General features: G+C 51.3%; 1 protein-coding gene across 2 annotated transcripts in view; it reads right to left on the bottom strand.

Moving 5' to 3' along the window:
* RFLNA (refilin A) overlaps positions 1-19,239 on the bottom strand; it is a 346,306-nt gene that overhangs the window by 19,418 nt on the left and 307,649 nt on the right. Inside the window, exon 1 of one of the 2 annotated variants that reach the window (XM_019038459.3) lies at positions 1,001-1,544. The exons of the other annotated variant lie outside the window; for it this stretch is intronic. Within the exon in view, the coding sequence (XP_018894004.2) occupies positions 1,001-1,207 (207 nt within the window). The 5' untranslated portion in view covers positions 1,208-1,544. Of the gene's footprint in view, positions 1-1,000; positions 1,545-19,239 lie in introns of those variants that run through there. 2 annotated transcript variants of the gene reach the window in all.

The following is a 19,239-nucleotide window of genomic DNA, read 5'->3' as shown; positions in this document are numbered from 1 at the left end:
GACCAAGTTTGGGACCCACCAGGCTAAGAAACAAGCAAGGCACGAATGAAGGTCATGTCCTGAGGCTTGAGGCCGGGGAGCCGCTCCTTTCCGCTGTGGGGAGGAGGATTTTCAGCGGCGGGGAGGCCTTTTTTGCCCTGTGAGTGCCAGGCAAGAATCCCCGGGGCCCCAGGAAAGGGGAGTGGAGCCAGCACACACGCCCCAGCAGTAAAGCTGTTAAGGTGGGCAGGGCGCAGCCAGAGAGCGGGCAGGGATGGGCAATCAGTCATTTCAACTTGTCATTTCCTCAAGCTGCAAAGGCGCCCGCTCGGCCCATATGCTTCCCCGCCTGCCGGGGGGTGCCCAGTCTCAGGCAAGGCGCCAAGCTGGGTCCCCACCGGAGTCCACCCCCAGGCTGGACTTAGTCTGGCAGGAGACAAACTCCTGAGTTTCCTTACCCGAGGTTCCAGCCTCCCCCTCCCGCCTAAGCTCCACGTCAACATGCCTTAACATCCCGGGAAGGAAGGAATCCTGTCTGGGTTTGGTTATTTAAAAAAAAGAAAGAAAGAAAGAAAGAAAGAAAGAAAAGGCTTTCACGTTGGCAGCGCCCGGACAGTAAACAGGGCACCCGGAGCAGCAGAGGGGCCGGGTCCAGATGTCTGCAACATGCTGGGCCTCTGGGCGCAAGCCCACCTAGCCAACAGCCAACTTCTTTGGGAATTTCGGACTGTCCTTTACCCCGCCCCATGAGCCCCCCATTATTACTGACAATAGGAAGAATCACTCTGGAGGGAGGCCCACCGCCAGGGAGCCGTCTCCAGGTCCGGGGTCAGCCTGGATCACCTCCGCCTACACACCCTGGTCCCCACCTGAGAAGCGTGGCTGTCACTGGCCACCTTCGTGGCTGCGGGGCAGGTAGAGGAGGAGGCCCGTCCTGCTTCTGCAGTAGCGCGTCTCTGGGGGCAGCCCTCACCCACCCGCCCACGCGGTCCCCCGTTTGGGAGAGAGAGCGCCTCCTTACCGCTCTGGCCTCGCTGGGTCCCGGGGGCTCCGAGGAGGCGCCGGCGCCCCCCGCGCGCGCGTCGAGGATGCCGGGCGCCAGGGAGTAGAAGGGCGGGCTGGGGCTGGGGCTGGGGGGCAGCCCGGAGTCGGGGCTGTCCAGCAAGCCCTCCCGGCCCTGCTCCTTCAGGCTGTCCTCCATGCCCTGCAGATGCAGGTGGCCCACCATGTCTGGGGGGCGCGGGGCGCGGGCCCCCCGCTCCTCCGGGGGCTTCTCCACCGCGCTCCGGGGCCCGGGGCAGGCGGCGGCGGGGCGAGAGCTGCGCGCCCGGGGACCTGCGGGCACCGCGAGAGGCGGCGATCAGGCCCGGCGCCCCCCGCGCCCCGGATCCCCGCGGGCCTGCAGCCTGCTCGCCGCCGTGGGCCGCGCTCCTGCCAGCGCCGCCGCCCTCCGCCCTCCGCCCTCCGCGGCTCCCGCCCACCGGGCCCAGCCTCGCCTCCGCGCTGCGCTGCGATCCCGCAGGCCGGCCCAGCCCCGAGGCGCACGTCGCCGCCCGGCCCTCTCCGCACCTCCCCGGCCCGCGCCTCCTTTTCTAGGCGCCTCCTCCTCCCCCTTCCTCTCCCCGCCCCGGCCTGCGCGGTGGGCAACAGCCCCGGCCGGCGCCTCCGCCGAGGCTCTCCCGCTCCTGGGCACTGCGCGCCCAGCCAGCAGCTGGAGTCCCACGAGGCGCGTGTGTCCCCCACTCCCGGAACAAGCACCACACTCGCGCACCGAGGGTGCCTTGTGGGGTCCCCAAGTCATCCCAAGAAATACGAGTAATCATCATCATCCTATTTCGTGGTGCTCTTGGAGGTTTTCTCCATCTCATCTGAAGTCCCAATAAAAGCAGCTTGAGAAACTTTATTTTAGAGTTTTCTTTTTCTCTGTAACTTACAATCGATGGGGAGGAGGGCCACCACCGCCCTAGTACTGGCGTCTCGTTTACCCGCACACCCAGGGCCAGCTCTTTGGGCCTTGAGGGTGGAAAGCACTGGGTGGAACCTGTGGGTGGGGGGCGGCGGGGGCGATGAGCAGCACTTCCGGGAATCCCCCGGCATCTGGCTGTTCCTGCATTTTTTCCAGGCAGGTCCTCGCTTATGAACAAGGATCCTGCCCGTCTTTCCCTTCTTTTCCTTCCTCCCAAGAGAGAAGAACACGTGTTTCCCTTCCTTACTGTTTTCTTATCAGATGCCTGGCAAAGGATGTCTGCATTTCCAGCGCCCAGCCACACAGACGCCCCCCCACCCCACTCCTGAGGATCCATCCTTCCATTCTGCAAGCGGGGCAGCTGGGGGTGTCCACGGACTGCTTTGAAAAGCAGGAATGTGGGAGAGGCTAATAGGGCGAAGAGAGCAGAGGTAGACTCCAGGAGGGGTGAAAGTGTGCCCAGACACATTCACTTCCATTCAGCTTACAGCAGAAAGCCCAAGATCAGGGGCGGGAAGCCGGGTGTCAGAATCCGGTCTTTGGACAACCCCAAACTGAGGGCAGCACTTTGAAGATGTTCTCAGGCTCCCATTCTGCACCCAGCCTTGGCCGGACCTCAGAACGGGCAGGCGTAAGACAGCAGGCCCCTGCCCTGTGGAGGGCCCAGTCTGATGAGGGAGCCTGTCAATGCACCAGGAAGCTAAGTCTGTGAGTCTAAGGGAAGGAACTTAATGAGGTGCTGCAACCAAGAATAGTCAAAGGGACAACTTAAGGCTTCGAGTGTTCAGGGAAGGCTTCTTGGAGGAGGCGATTTTTAAAGATAACATCTGAATAGCCAAGCAGTGAGAATTAGCGCACCATGTGGAGCGAACAGCAGGGCGCAGGCCCTGCAGCAGCAGGAGTAAGGTGCATGCCCGACACTGACAGAGGGTGGGGCCACTTCCTGAGAGCCCACAGGGTGACAGGCATGCACCTGTCACCAGGTGAATTTACAGCCCATTTCCATGTCGCCCAGGAAAGAACGCTGGAAGTCTGCTGCCCAAACAGACCAAACTAACCAGAGGTTTGAATATCTGGAACATTCTGGGAAAAAAACAATAGGACAACGGATTCCATTTGCTTCAACTCTTAGGCAAGACAGGCCTTCTTCAGCCCTTGGGCCACTTGACCAGAATGACTGGCTGAACTACTGTCACTGACTAGGACAAAAGTGGTGGGGGGAGGGGGCATTCTTTCTGGAACACAGACACATGGAAATTCACATTTCCCAAATGCTCACCCACCCAGACCCAGTAGTCTTCTGCTTCCCTGGAGAAAGTCTTCGGCAAGAACTAATTTCTTCTTATCTCAGGGACTAATGACCCCTTGGCCACAATAGCTACCAAGGGCAGGGCAGGATGCGGGCAAGGTAGAGTTTCAGAATTGCAGGGTTCCTCTGTCTTTATTTAAAATGTTGATATTTTGAGGCCTGGTGTGGTGGCTAATGCCTGTAATCCCAGCACTTTGGGAAGCTGAGGCGGGTGGATCCCCTGAGGTCAGGAGTTTAAGACCAGCCTGGCCAACATGGTGAAATTCTGTCTCTACTAAAAATAACAAAAAATTAGCTGGGCATGGTGGCGGGCGCCTGTAATCCCAACTACTCAGGAGGCTGAGGCAGGAGAATTGCTTGAACTCAGGAGGTGGAGGTTGCAGTGAGCTGAGGTCATGCCATTGCACTCCAGCCTCGGCAACAGAGCAAGACTCTGTCTCAAAATAAAATAAAATGTTGATGTTTTGTTCATCTTGAACTGTTTGCATCCATTTTGACTTTTAAAACATTGCAGCGAAATACCATTTGTGGTGATTTCTGTGTTTGGGCGATGTCCTGAAAGTCCCTTGCCCCACTCTACTAATCCTGGCCCCCTTGTGCCATTCATCTTGATCTAGAAGCCCGCTTATCAAGAGTGCCTTCATGACTATGCCCACCTGGGTTCTGGAAGTTTCCCCTGAAACAGGCTGCCCTGTGTGGATAACCGTCAGAGATGTGTGCACACCAGACAGCAGGCAGAACATGAGTGCACCACAAATGTCAAAGCCCCAGAGAGCAGCCCACACTGATGGCCCCAGTGACCGTGACCTCTGACCTATTCGGATCCGCTGCTGCGGGCTGGGGACCGCCCCTCAATTGAAAGCCGGTACTGTGGAAGCTTCTATTTCTCACAGCACCAGATGGTCTGCAAATGTCAAAGAGGGGAGGAAAGGACGAAATTTCCATAAATTCATCTGAGCCAGGGGCTAGCCAGTGGGCAGGGCAGGAGGCTCTTGTGGCCAGTCTCAGAAGGAAAAGGGACTTGAAATGTGAGGCCTGAGGAGCAGAAAAGGGGGTCTTTCAAGATCGGGGTGTCTGCTCCAGGCCCAGCGCTGTAGGAAGGGCAGAGGGAAGAAGGTACTAGGTCTACGGAGGCCCTTATGCTGTGCTAAGGGATTGGGGCTTTATCTGCCAGGGATGGGAGAATCTGCAGAGGTTTTGAAGCAGGTAAAGAATGATGTGATCCAAATTGCTTCCAAAGTTCCTCACATAAACACACATATGCGCATAAACAAAGTTGGATGAAAGAAAGGAGAGTTTGGAGGCAGAGAAAAATTGAGCAGAGAAAGTAGATATTTAATAGAAAAGAGGTATTGGGGTATCCCTGACAAGGGGTCGTAAAGAGCGGGTCCCGTGTTGGAGAGAAGGGGAGAAGGGTGTATGCATATGTGTGCACCACACACCCCTGGGAAGGAAGACCTTCCTCCACAAGCTTCCGAAGTCACTGGCTTTTAAGAGCACATGTTGGGGAAGAAAGAAAAGTGACCTGGGGTAACCCCAAGCCCCAGCCCAGGGCTCCCCAAGCACTCCCCATATCAGGGGGATTTTCCCAGAATGCTTTGTGTGGGGGAAGCTCAACTCTGCGAGGAAGGCCAGAGGGAAGGGTGTTGAGGAAAAAAAAAAAAGGCTTTTTCACGGAGAGCCATTTGCCACTTGTTCCAAGCAGCATTGAAGGAAGGCTCCTAGAAGTAGGGCTGCACATTCCTGGGCAGCTTACAGAGCTCTGCACACGCACCATCGTGCACTTGAACCCTGGCTGCATATTATTTCCATTTTAAAATAAAGCAGGCCAGGAACGGTGGCTCATGCCTGTAATCCCAGCACTTTGGGAGGCCAAGGTGCGTGGATCAACTGAGGTCAGGAGTTTGAGACCAGCCTGACCAACATGGTGAAACCCCGTCTCTACTAAAAATACTTAAAAATAAGCCAGGTGTGGTGGTGCACACCTGTAATCCCAGCTACACAGGAGGCTGAGGCAGGAGAATCCCTTGAACCTGGGAGGCAGAGGCTGCAGTGAGCCAAGATCATGCCACTGCACTCCAGCCTGGGCAATAGAGTGAGACTCCAACTCAAAAAAATAAATTAATAAAATAAAAGATAAATCATAAATAAATAAAGCAGATGGAGCCATGGAGACTCAGAGAGGTTAAGTGACTGCCTGAGGTCACAGAGCCTACCCTAAGTAGAAAGCCAAACTGGAGGCTGCTAGGGTGGATGTGGGGGAAGGCTGTCAGTGGGTCCCAGTGGACCGTGACATGGAGGCAGGAGGACTGAGGTCGTCATGCCTGACAACCGCAAGGCTTTTCTGTGACCTGCAGAGAGAGCCCTGAAACAAGGCCATCTGAGCTCATTGCAGGCCGCTCGCCTTCCAAGGAGACTTACAGACAAGGAAGGGGTCTTCTTGCCATGTGCACGCTCGGCTGCCTGGGTTTGAACCCTGGCCCTACCATGTCCCGGCTGTGTGATCTGGGCAACTGGCCTGCCCTTTCTGTGCCTCAGTGTCCCCATCCATAAAGCAGGGATGATAATAAAGGTAGTGAATGAAGATTAAATATAAGCATATTAAGGGTATGCTTCCAGGTGCACCAGGCACAAGCTGAGCCCTTGGCATGGTGCCAGGGAAATTTTCGCAGGCTCAGCTGGGCCCTGCTCTCATCACCACACCTCATGCCTCTCTGTGTGAAATCACCAAAATAATCAACACATTTAGATACACACACACACACTTAATGCATGCACATAAACACATATGCACATACACACAAGCACACATATGCACACACATATACATGTACACACATAAACATGTATATACACATAAACACAAATATACACATATACACACAGATGCATACACAATACACATGTGTACACACAAGCACACGTATACAAACAAATACATAAATATATACACATACACATGTATGCACATACACACATGTACATAGATATACAGATGTAAACACATATGCACACATATACACATAAACACAAATACACACATACACATATGCACACACATACGCAAATGCACATACATGGACACACAAATATACACACTAACACATGCACACACATACATATACACACATGTACCCACACACGTATACACACATGTCTACACATCTACACACATACACACACACATATGCATATACACTTTTGAGAAGAAGAAAAGACGAGAGAACTGCGGTGTCAGCGAAATCTTTGTCTTTCCTAGGGAGAGCCCCGGGCTCTTGCCTATTTTTAGGGAATGCAGAAGTAACACTGAACATCCCTGAGGGTTTGAAAGTAGCCACAGAAGAAGTTGAAGTGGAGGCGTTTAAAGGGGCGGCGAGAACAGAGGCAAGAAGAGCGGCTTCTTGATCACACGCTCCTTACGGGCCCTGTCTGAGCTGTCCAGCCGGGCATGTGGTCAAATGTTTCAGAGTGAAGGTCCCGGTGACTGTACGACCGTGAGACCTGGGACTCTGCATCCTCAGCAGGCCAGGTCCTAGTGCCTGGCCCAGGGATGCCTCCCTGCCCCGGGGAGTCGCATGTTCCCCGGTGGCCTGTCTCACCCGAGGGACTTTTCCGCAGTGCCCTTGCTCAGTCCCCAGCTGTACCACAGACGTCCACGCCTGGACAGAGCTCCAGCAGTGACTCACCTCTTCATTTTTAGCCCGTGTCCTCTCGGAGCCTGCAGCCCGCCTTTGCTGGGCAGCTGTCTGGGTGTCAGGGCCCATGCCCTGGGTGTCCACTCATAAAACCAGCTCTTGACCACCTGCCCTACTAAGACAGGGAAGTGGGGACAAAATGAATTCAAAGTGCCTTTGACCTGGGCATACGTTCTGCTGCCATTTGTATGTGCGTGTCCAGGACAGCCTCCAGATTCCCAGTGCTTTCAGTGAATAATGAAAGCTGTTCTAAGGGTCTGCCGCCCGGCGTCCTGGCTTGGCTTTCCTGCAGCCCCTCCCGTTCCCACTCCACAATGGGGCTGCTGGACTCACCTCACAGCTCCGGGCAAAGACGCCTACGGCTGAGAGGCTTCTTCCTGGCTGGAAACTCTCCGCTTCACACCTTCCGGCTGTAAGGAGCTTTTAGCTGAAAAGGCCTTTTCTGCCAGCTTCTCCCAAGCTTGAGTAAACAAAAAACCTATTTATGTCTTCAGAGCACTTAATTAAGCCAGGGCAGGGATAAAATCAGAGACTGAGTGTAGTAAAAACACACTCCGTAAAGTCAGAAGAAGGTCGCTCCTGGCCAGGCTTGGCCAAGAGCCAGCTGTGTGTTCTTGGGGGAAGCTGGGCCCCCTGAATTTTTGCAAGAATAATGTAATGAAACCCCAAGTACCATTTGGGTTTGTTGGGTGTTGACATATCGGATCTCTCTCTCTCATATGTGTGTGTGTACTGTTTATTTTGTTTTGTGTTTTGCTAAACTGTGTAAAAATTGGTGGTAAACATCATGCCCCTTTGCTCCAAAACTCTTCAGCGGCACCTCCTAAGAAGAAAGATGATATGGAACCACAATACCGCGATCATACTGAGGGAATTTAACATTGATACAATTATATAACCTATATTCCATATCAAAATGTCCCCAATTTTCCCAACAATGTCCTTTAAAGCTGTTTTCTTTCTCAACCCAGGGCTCAAACACACGTTGCATTTCACTTGATCTTAGCCAAAAGGCCGAGAAGCGATCACACACATTGCATTTCGTTGTCACTATTAGGAGACAATTCTTCATGAGTCTCCCATGTTTATTCCCATCTTGCAAACCGAGGCCTTGGCCGCCTTTCATTCTGGGCTATCATTTCAATAACGTTTGTAGGGAGAACAGTTTTGAAAGGCAGAGATAGCGTCTCTCTTCAAATCAAAGGATAGGCATGCTTCATGTCCACTGTAATAAAAATAATGGTTCCCTCTGGAGAAAAGTTCAGGCGGGCTTATTACCCACTGTGAAAGATTCGGGTTCCCTACACTGTGGGTTTCTCCCCTGTCGTGCAAACAGCTGCATGTGCAAGGGTCACCTGGGCCCCTTCTAGTGGCCCTGTGGAAACCAGAGCTGGGGAACTGGCTCAAGAACATGCTGACCCCCTGGCTTCTGTGATTATTGTGAGTAATAACATCCTTTGTCTCTGACCCAGGAGTCTTGTATCTTCTGCTTGAGTCTGTGAGACTGTGGCACAGCCATGTCTTCCCTGGCCAGCAGGGTGAAATCCCAGTTCTGTGTAGTAACATCTCTTTAATTCTTCGACCCTAACAGACCCCAAGCCTATTTTGCCTTTCCTGACATGGCTAGTTTTAACGAGTTTGGGCCAGTTGTAGAGCATCCCATGATCTGGATTTGTCTGATTGCTGTCTCAGGATTCGATGTAGGATAAACAATTTTGCAGGAATTTTTCAGGGTCCATGTTGCGCCATCAACTTCAGGAGGCACATCCCGTCAGCTTGTCCCACTGTTGGTCACGCTAGGGATGATCACTGGGTGGAGGTGGTATCCACCTCATTTCTTCGTGCTCAAGGCAGCTTTCCCTTTGTGATTTATCAGGAAGCTCTGGGGAGATATTTTGACATCTTGGGGATATCCTGCTCCCTGACAAGCCTTAAACTCCACAAACCCCAGCTGATGCATTGGTAAAGAGCTTTGTGCTAGACGATAGCCCCAGATACTATGACTATTATGTTTTCCTTTTGCAACAGAGAACGCATAGTCTGCAGAGACTAAACTATTTGCAATCTTGCCTTGTATAGAAAAAGTTGGCCGACCCCTGCAATAGTGGGTAGCAGGTGGTATAGGGTGAGTCTAGAGTTACCTTCAAGAAATCCCCTTCAATACACCCACCTTTCTACACCACTTTCTTTATCGTTTTTCAGCTTTTTAGGGGTTCACAATTCTCTTGCTCCCAAGTTGTAGAATGCTTAAAGTGAAACACATATACCTTTCTGGCTAACACAATAGTGCGTGACACTCGTGGAAATGGCGCCCGTGCACAGCAGATGAAAAGCGTGAGCACTGCCCCCTCTGCATGCCTCTCACTCAGCGAATCTGTGCAAAGCAAATGTTTTGAGATCTTCTAAATGTGGCACACCATCCAGATTGCTTTCCAGTTATTTTGTCTGACTAGAAACTGTGATGTCACATAAATTGGTGACTGTGTCTGCCTGAATCCATAATGCCAAAACATCATTTGTTGATTTAGCAGGTTTGGGGATAAACAAGTTGTTATATTGAAAAAAAAAAAAAAAAAAGGAGGGCTCCAAAAAGTGCTGTGGTTTTTCAAGAGCCATCATGGCAAAAACAAAACAAAACTCATTAATAGAACAGTCATTTTGAACTACAGCTGAGTAAATTACCAGAAGGACATCTGTGCACATTAAAAGTAATATAGGATGTTCTGATGCTCACTTGAGTCATGCAAAAAAATGTTTAAAAATTTAAAAAAGTATATATAGCATGAAGTTCAGCCAGGTAAGAGCCAAGTGGCTGAAAGGCATTCAGGAGAGAGAGTGAGTCCTTCCCAGCTGATGAAAATGCAGAGATGGCAAGGAGGAAGCACAGTTTCCAGGGGCCCACTGGCCCCCGAAATGCCACAGGGTGAGTACGCCAGAGAGCGCGGCAAACGCACACCATTTCCATTCATTCCTCAAGGAAGACGCAAGTCCAGGCAAATATTCTGGTTGTGTGGTTTTTCAGCTGAAAGTGAAGACAAAGGGCATTGAGCAGGAATTAATGCAAGGCTCCAGGCTCCTGGCACGCTGCCCGGAGCTCCAGAAAGGGCAGAGTCTGGGAACCAGGCCCAGCCGGAGGGCAGGGTCCTGGAGCGGCCAGGGCTCAGTGATGCTCCTGGTGCAGTCCTGAGATGCTAAAGGAGGGGAGGGGAAGGGGGCTGTCTGTCATCCCTTCAATCAGCAGTGATGAGTAAGCACCTACTGTGTGCCGGTCAATGGGGGACAGAGCCAGGGACTAGTCATACTTGGTCGTCATTCTTGGGGGACATCCAGTCTGGGGTGGGGGTTGGGGGAATAAAATAATTAAACGAGGTAATTTCAGAGAGTTATAAATACTATAAAAATAAAATGGGTGATGGGGCAGAGAAAGACCCGTGGAGCGGCTTTCCACGGCAGAGGCCGGGCCACAAATATCCTTCAGAAGTGGCTTTTGAACCGAGAGCCTGGTGGGGAAAAGGGGCCGGCTCTGCAAAGAGCCTGAGAAAGGGTGTCCTGGCAGAGAAACAGAGGTGCAAAGGCCCTGAGGCTTCCTCTGTTCCTGCAAAGGCTCTGAGGCTGGCACACTCTGGAGGCATCTGTGTCCCAGGAAGAAGGTGAAGAGAGGCTTGGGGAGATGGGTGGGGAAAAAGAAGCACAGAAAGGCAAGAGAAATGGGTATGGGAGGGCAAGGAGACCAACCGTGGAGAACCAGAGGGAACTGAGGAAGAAAGTTCATGGAGGGCACCAGGGAAGAACTCCCAGACACATCCTTGTGTGTCTGGAGAAAGGGGGGTGCAGGCGCATGGGGAGCAGCCCGCAAGGCCTCTGCTTCTCAGTGGTTCCTGCTCGTCTCCACATGCCTGGGCCTGGTGTCTTTGCTAGCTTTGTGTGTGCTTAGTTCTTATGTCCCCAATTGGATTATCAACTCATCAAAGGCAGAAAGCATGCCTTATGCTTTTTTTCTTTCTGGACAGCACATCACACCATGCTTTTGCACATGGGGGATCATTAACTATTGTCTGGATAAGTAGACAGATGGATGGACGGACGGATGGACGGATGGACGGATGGATGGATGGATGGATGGACTGAAGGATGAATAGACGGACTAAAGGATGAATGGACGGATAGATGGATGGATGGATGGATGAATGGATGGATGGATGGATGGATGAATGGATGGACTGAAGGATGAATGGACGGACTGAAGGATGAATGGACGGATAGATGGATGGATGGATGGACATGGATGCTCATGTAACTTGACATTTCTGACACTCAGGCTGTTCTGAACCAAGGAAGACCAATTTGGTCAACAGAATCTAGGAGGTTTAGTAAGAAAAAGGATTATTGCTATGTAGGGAAAAACATGAGTGCCTGTGTGTTTTTTATTTTTTTATTTTTATGAAATGTCTGTGTTGTCCCCCTTCCCCAAATTTATATGTTGAAATCTCAATGACTAATATGATGGTCTTAGGAGGTAGGGCCTTTGGAAGGTGATTAGGTCATGAGGGTGGAGCCCTCATGAATGGGATTAGTGCCCTTATGAGACATGAGAGCTTCCTGTCACTCTCTACTTTGCATCATATGTGGATACAGTGAGAAGGAGGCTGCCTACAAGCCAAGAAGCAAGTCCTCACCAAGCACCAGCTCTGCCAGCACCTTGATCTGGGGCATCCCCACCCCCAGAAATATGAGAAATACATGTTTGTTGTTTAAGCCACTCAGTCTATTGTCATTTGTTCCAGCAGCCTGAACTGCCTTAGCCAGGTATATCAATGTAGAGATGAACTAGAACAGGGAGGTGATACCAAAGAGAGAAAGAAAAAGTAGCAAATGCGGCAAGATCACTAATGTTCACTGGTTTTCAAGTTCTTCTCTTCCTCCAGGAAACCACACTGTACTGAATTCCCCAGGCTTCTGTGTGGTTAGGTGCGGCCATGTGATTGAATTCTGAACACTAGAATGTGAGTGGAATGGACGTGCACTACTACCAGACCCATAGAAACCACCCTCGCATTCCTTCTTCATCCACTGGCTGAATAAAGAGGACTCCGAGGGTATCAAGGAGGGTGGAGCCACAAGATGGAGGGAGCCTGGGTGCGTGAATGACTGTGTGGAGCAGAACCCTCGGGCTGACAGCTGAGCCATAAGCCACTGAGATGCAGGGGTTGTTTGTTACAGTAGCTGGTGTCACTTATCCTGACCAATATAGAAGAGATAAAGAAGGTGAGAAGAAGGGGCTCTTTCTTCATGCAGAAGATTCTAGAAGAAGGGGACCTCAGCTCAGTGGAGTCTAGATGCCAACTGCTGGAAACAGGACAGGGACATGAAAGAATTCTCTCAGTGACATCAGTCTGGTAGACAAATCCATTAAAAGAAGAACAGGAGGGCTTTATTTTTTCCAAGGGTTATAGGTACCAGAAAAAGGGCACCTGAAGCCAAGCTACTTGACATGGAGTCATAGCTCACATATTGTTAAAAGGAGAGAGAAAAAAGAGGTTTCGTTGGAACTTCATCTTGAAAAATAAATCTAAAATGATAAAAATGCAATAAGCTAATTTTATCTTAATTTAACAAGGCTTGGGAACTCTGCTGTAATTCTTAGAGCAGAAAAGTGACAATGATTTTTTTTCTTTTACTTTCCGTATTTTTTCCCAGCAAGACTTTCTAAGGGCACAATTGACATTCTTTCCTTCACATTTGACTTTTTTTTGCAGCTCTTTAGTTCAGAATTAATCTTTTTTTTTTAAATGTTCAGGGGCTTAATCATCGTTTCCATGAGCTTCTTTTAATCCTTTGAAATTCAAATCATTATCTTTCATGAGTTCAGACCCAAGCCAGCTTTAATATTGCCAGGTGAATTTTGGATCATGGTCATGCCCCATCACCAACTTCATACACAGATGGGGTCCGAAGTGTGTCCCTTTCTTTGTTCCCTCAAGGACATGCCAAGGGGGACCTCTGGAATCGCCACTTCCTGCCCAAGGGACTTAAAGAAGCAGTGTCTTGCAAGGGGAACCCCTCCATGGAACTCAAATGGCCAACTTGATTTTGGAGTAATTTGCTGACAGGAGTCGAGGTCAGAGTCGCTGACTGCACTTTCTTCTGGAAGGTTCCCAGGCTGCTGTTTACCCTGATTCCTGGCCATTCCTCATATTTCCTACAACTGTTTTTCTAGCCTACTTAGTTTGGTGACATTCATGGGGAAAATATCACAGCGGGTAGGAAGTTTTTGCTCAAAACTCAAACAAAGAGAAGGAAAGCAAGAGCAAAGGGCAAGAAGATTGAAAAAAAAAAAAAGACTTTGAGAAATACTGAGTGCTCCCGTTAAGCAAATAATTTCCCAGGGTTTCTTAACGTACAAGGAAACGCGATCACTGCAAAAATAATCCAAGTTGAGGAAAATACCCCTGTTTCAGATTTATTTTCTGTACTTGTGCTGGACTCAGTGCACAATGAGGTTCCTGGTATCGGCTGATGTCCGGGCCCCGGGGGAGCCCCTGCTTGAGAGAATTCTGGACACCTAGGAGCGTCTTATCATTGTTTCCCTCTCCTGGGCTCAAGAAGTAGGGTGCTGGGTTTGTTTTTTTTTCTGTTTCTTTCCCTGTGCAGGCTTCTAATCAAATGGGAAGTAGAATATGAGGGAATGTCTTTCTTGGAACCAGTGGCTGGATTCTTGTCACCTGTTAGGGCTCTGCCCAAAGTCACCTCCTCAGGGAAGCCTTCCCTGATCTTCCCATGTAATTACCCCTCCCCCTTCCCCAGTCACTCTGTATTTTCTCACCCTGTTGATGGTCTTCACAGAATGAATCACCACCAAAAATTAGAGGGTTCATTTCTTTTTTGTGTCTTCTACCTTGGCAGGCAACTCCACGGTGGATGAGATTTTACCTGTGTTATTCACCAACCCATTCCCAGTACCTGGAAGAATGTTGGACACATAGTAGGAGTTCAGTAAGTATTTGTTGAGTTAAACAGAATCCTTAATCTAAAAGCATTTAAGAAGAAATAATAGAAAATGCCATTGCGTTCCAGAAAGAGTGGGCTCTACCTCCTGGGAGTTTCTTTATGGAAAAAGTTACACGCTTTGATTTTTTTTTTCCTATAGGTGATTCAATGAATGTACCTCTTATTTAAAGCACAGCATGAACTACTCAGGATCCTGGGGAAGAATACAATGAGAGAATTGTGTCAAGTCAGTCCTTGGCACGCTGTCTGATACACTGGGAGTGCTCAATGAATATTGGCATTTAATAATAATAACTCACACCGAGCTTATCATTTTCATACATGCTGCTATGAATCTATGATTTCCATTTCCAGGCCTTCTGGGTTTTTATTTGTTTGTTTATTTGTTTTTGACAGAGTCTTGCCCTGTCGCCAGGCTGGAGTGCGGTGGCTCGATCTCAGCTCACTGCAACCTCCACCTCCCGAGTTCAAGCGATTCCCCTGCCTCAGCTTCCTGAGTAGCTGGGATTACAGGCACACACCACCATGCCCGGCTAATTTTTTGCATTTTAGTAGAGATGGAGTTTCACCGTGTTGACCAGGATGGTCTCAATCTCCTGACCTCGTGATCCACCCGCCTCGGCCTCCCAAAGTGCCGGAATTATAGAGATAAGGCACTGCACCTGGCCCCTTCTGGTTTTTTAAGACGTTGTTTGATCTCTGTTACAATTCATCTTGTTCTGCTCTGCCAAAAATATTTCATGGTTTACCAGACTGTTCTCCCCAGCTTTGTATCATTTTTTAATGTGATCAGCCTAGGTTTTGAAGGCCTTGTGAAAAATCATTAATGAAAACACTGAACTGAGTGAAACAAGGGCAGAGCCCTGTGGCACACCATTAGAGACCTTTCAGCAGGTTGGCATCAGCCACATGAAATCAGCCCTTCTTGGTTCCTCACTGTAATGGTTATGAAACCATTTAATCATGCTCTTACCCAGCTCACATTTCTCTATCTTATTTATGGGAAACAGAGGCAAAGTTTTTGATAATGCAAGCTGAACTTCAGATATCCTTACACTACAAAATTCCTCTCTGTATCACTTGTGTAACCCTATCAAATATATAAAAGGCATTTGTCAGGTGTGACTTGTTCTATGTGAACTCATAGCAGCTTTCAGAGACCACTCTTTTATTTTCTACATTTGAAAATGATTCTGTTAGTAACAGTGTTAGTCAGCTTCAGCTAAGTTCTGCCACAGTAACATACAGCCCCTGGCTCTCAGTGGCTTATAACAACAAAAGCTTATTGCTAACCCCACAAGTCCATTGCAGGCTGGCTGAAGTTTTTCTGCATATCAGTCTTCATTCTAGGGACCCAGGCTAAAGGAGCAGTCCCTCTTGGAGTCATGTCAGTCTTGTGGTAGGGAGAAAAGAGAAGCGGAGGACCTCATGGTAGCTCTTGGGGATTCTGCCCAGAAGTGAAGCATGTTTCTTTTGTTCATACCTATTGGCCAAAACAAGTCACATGGTGAAGCCTGCTATCAACGGAGCAAGGACATACAGAAGTGTGGGATGCAGCCCCAGAGAAGGGCAGTGGCTATTTGGAACCATAATACAACCTCCCAGCTACATATCACTATGTACTTGAAGAGCAGAATCCACCTCCTACCTCTTTAGAAAATTGGGGTATTTTCCCAATACTATAGTGTCTGGAGTTATCAAAGCAACAACAGCTCACTCATCTCATCTATCAGCATTCTGACAACTCTGGAATATAATTTGGATATTTTTGGGGGCACCCCACCCCTGCAAGTGCCCGGTAGGTCAGGGTCTCCCCATAAATATCCAGATTATACCCTAGAGTTGTCAGAATGCTGATAGATGAGACAATTGGACTGTTGTTAGTTTGATAACTCCAGACACTGTAGTATTGGGAAAATATCCCAATTTTCTAAAGAGGTAGGAGGCGGAGTCCACTGTTCATGTATGTCATAACATATAGCTGGTAGGTTGTATTGTTGTTCAAAATAGCCACTGGCCTCTCCCTACAGATCACCATCTAACATACTATTTATTACTTGGAAAAGTGACTTAGCCTCCCTTGCCTCAGTTTCCTTGTCTGTAAAATGGGGATCATAACAGCATCTACCAAATAGGGTTGTTATAAAAACTGAGTGAGTTCATATGTGGGAAGCATGTCAAACAGTGATTGGCACAAAATGAGTGCCATCGCAGTGTTAGCTGTGGTGATCGTCATCGCCGTCATCATCATACGTGAATCCACTAGAGGGGCATCGATGGCGATTGTAACTTGGGCAGTGGAGGGAGACCAGAGCTGGTTAGGGTGCTACCCACCCAGCCCCCAGAGCAGACAGACCCCCAGGACACTGACTGCCAATCGCATCACGTTTTCTCTACCTGAAAAATAACCAGCTGTGCAAACAATGCGAGCTTCCTTCCAGGGCGGCTGGGAAACCACTGAGGGGCTGTGCCCTGGTGAGCTTCCCCAGCCCTTGTCAGTCCTCCTTGGGGAGAAGGTCCAAGACTGGAATGCCCCAGAACCCTCTGGCTGGTGAGGGAGAAGCTCTTGGCCTCTTCTTTGGCTGGTGAGGGAGAAGCTCTTGGCTCCCACAGGCCGGCAGCTGGGGGGAGAGCAAGATTCCAGCAGAAGGCAGAGCAGGCAGGCTCAGGCCTGGGACCCACTCTGGCTGCCTCGGGACTCACTCCGGCTGCCCTGGGATCCACGCTGACAGGACTCACGCTGGCTGCCCGGGGCCCCTTCCTGTGCTCACCCGAGACTCACGCTGGCTGTCCCAGGACCCACGCTGGCTGGACTCATGCTGGCTGCCCGGGACCCACGCTGGCTGCCCGGGACCCACGCCAGCTGCCCGGGACCCACGCCGGCTGCCCGGGACCCACGCCGGCTGCCTCGGGACTCACGCCGGCTGCCTGGGACCCACGCCGGCTGCCTGGGACCCACGCTGGCTGCCCTGGGATCCACGCTGACAGGACTCACACTGGCTGCCCGGGGCCCCTTCCTGTGCTCACCCGAGACCCACGCTGGGTGTCCCAGGACCCACGCTGGCTAGACTTATGCTGGCTGCCCGGGACCCACGCTGGCTGCCTGGGCCCCTTCCCGTGCCCCCTTGGGCTCCTCTCAACCCATGTTTTACCCCGTGTTTCTGCAGAGAGCGGCTCCCCGCAGGTGCCATGGGATGGCTCTCACCTTAGTGCACAGCCCGCACCTCTTGCTTCCTCCCCCAGGGTTTTGCGGATGCTGCGGTGTGTGTTGTACCTGCAAGAACCTGCTTGGACCCCCTGCCTGGGAAACCCAGGAGTGTGAGGGCAGGGCTGACATATACAGAGCCCCCCTCCCCGCCCTGTGACCAATGGGGGGCAGCGGCTGATAGACAATGCTTCCCTTTTCATCTGTGGGGGAAGACTTCTGCGGCTGCTTTCAGGAGACTCCTGGGCAGCTCCCGCAGGATGCTGCACCAGCCCCTAAGGATCTGTTCATGGGCGCCCCCTCCTTCACTTCCCAGCCCCAGCCCTGCTCCTGGGCCCAATTCCCACACACGGCCTCTCACCAGCCTTCAGCTACAGCTCTGCTTGAGGGGCGAGCCCAGGCTGATACTGGTTTTCTCCCACTGTTCTTAATCTACCCCCATCTCTTATGCACGAACGTGTGTGCACGCCAATGCACATGAGTGCATTCACACACGCGCTCACACACGCGTGCACACGCACACACACACAGGTTTGTGCTCCTCTCAGCCTCCAAACATAAACCAAACCACATCTGCAGGGAGACGATTTTCTGAGCGACAACCACAATTTAGCAAATGGAATAGAACCAGCTCCCCGCGGGCAAGGGCTGCATCTGCCATCGGCTGTGCTGTGCCCTGATGAGGACCAAGGTGGCGGGTGTGTGACCACTGAGACAGAGAGGTTTCACAGGGATGGGAGGGGTGCAGTCTGTTGGATGAGCCATAGATTCGAGACCCTAAATTGCTGTGTTTTCCTTCTCCCGGTGGAATGAATGCAGCCTCAGACAGATGCTGCCCCGCAGCTGTTTGTGGCAGGGGGCCCCGTGGCAGGCCAGTGACTTTGAAACGGGGGATTGGAATGGAGTCTGACAAAGGGGCCACTGTCTTTGAGGGAACTTGACTGAGCCCAGCACAGCCCGAGCAGCGGGAGTTTGCACAGCTGCGGCTGGAAGCAAACATGTACTTTTAGCTGACCTGGGCCCGTGGCTTTGGGCATTAAATCTGACACTTTCCAGATGTGTGGGGCCCTCCCTTTGGCACCGTGCACAAACACTCTGTCCCCAGGTACACACACACTCACACACACACTCAGGCACTGGCAGCGCAGCTCTGTAAATGCGGCATTGTGCTGCAGACCCAGGGCCCCTCGACAGATTCCACACCCAGACCTGAAGGGGAGGCCCCCGGCCGGGCTGGAAATTTATGAGCTGGATTTCAAAATAGTTCAAGTTCAAAGTCAGCTCAACAGCAGCTGCCTCCCTGACCACCATCATTCTTCATGCCTGGCTCCAGGTTGGGTGGTAAGGGGATGCTGAACATGCCTTCCAGAAGGTTCTTTTCTACCCACATTAGCATGGACCCTGAGAGCTCCAGCACCAGCGAGAGAGGGGCTCAGCAGGGGTTTGGGGAGCCGGAAGGGTACCCCTAATTGGCCACTCTCCCTCAGCATTGTTTGCACAAAGCCCCTGGGGCCCTGAGTCTAGGGGCAAGCCACAGTGTGGCCCACGGCTGCCCCGGGGTCTCCAAGGGCCTTACAGGCCACACTTGCCTGGCTCAGGCCCCTCCCTCCAGCTCCGTGCTCTGAAAACTGCCCTGCTCAGCAGTACTAGCTGGAGGGTGGGAGGAAACAGATGTGCCAGGGCCCTGTGCTGACAGAGGCCACGTGACCGCAGGTTGGCGGGGACACTTGGATGGTCTCTTCCTCCCCAGTGAAGAAGAGGAGGAGGAGGGGGGTGGAGAGGAGGAGGCAGAAGAGGAGGAAGAGGGAAGGAAAAGAGGAGGAAGAGGAGGAGGAAGAGGAGGAGGAGGAAGAGGAAAAGGAGAGAGGGGAGAGGGGGGAGGAGAAAGAGGAAGGGGAGGAGGAGAAGGAAGGAGAGGGGGAGAAGGAGGAGGAAGAGAAAGGAGAGGAGGATGAGGGAAGGAAAAGTGGAGGAAGAGGAGGAGGAGAGAGGGGAGAAGGGGAGGAGGAAGAGGAGGAAGGGGGCGGAGATCGGGACTGTAGGGGCAGCTTGGGCAGGAGGTGGCTTTCCCTGCTGG

The sequence above is a fragment of the Gorilla gorilla genome, chromosome 10 (genome assembly GCF_029281585.2).
Source record: "Gorilla gorilla gorilla isolate KB3781 chromosome 10, NHGRI_mGorGor1-v2.1_pri, whole genome shotgun sequence".
Classification (NCBI taxonomy): domain Eukaryota; kingdom Metazoa; phylum Chordata; class Mammalia; order Primates; family Hominidae; genus Gorilla; species Gorilla gorilla.
This window is presented reverse-complemented; position numbering and strand designations above follow the sequence as displayed.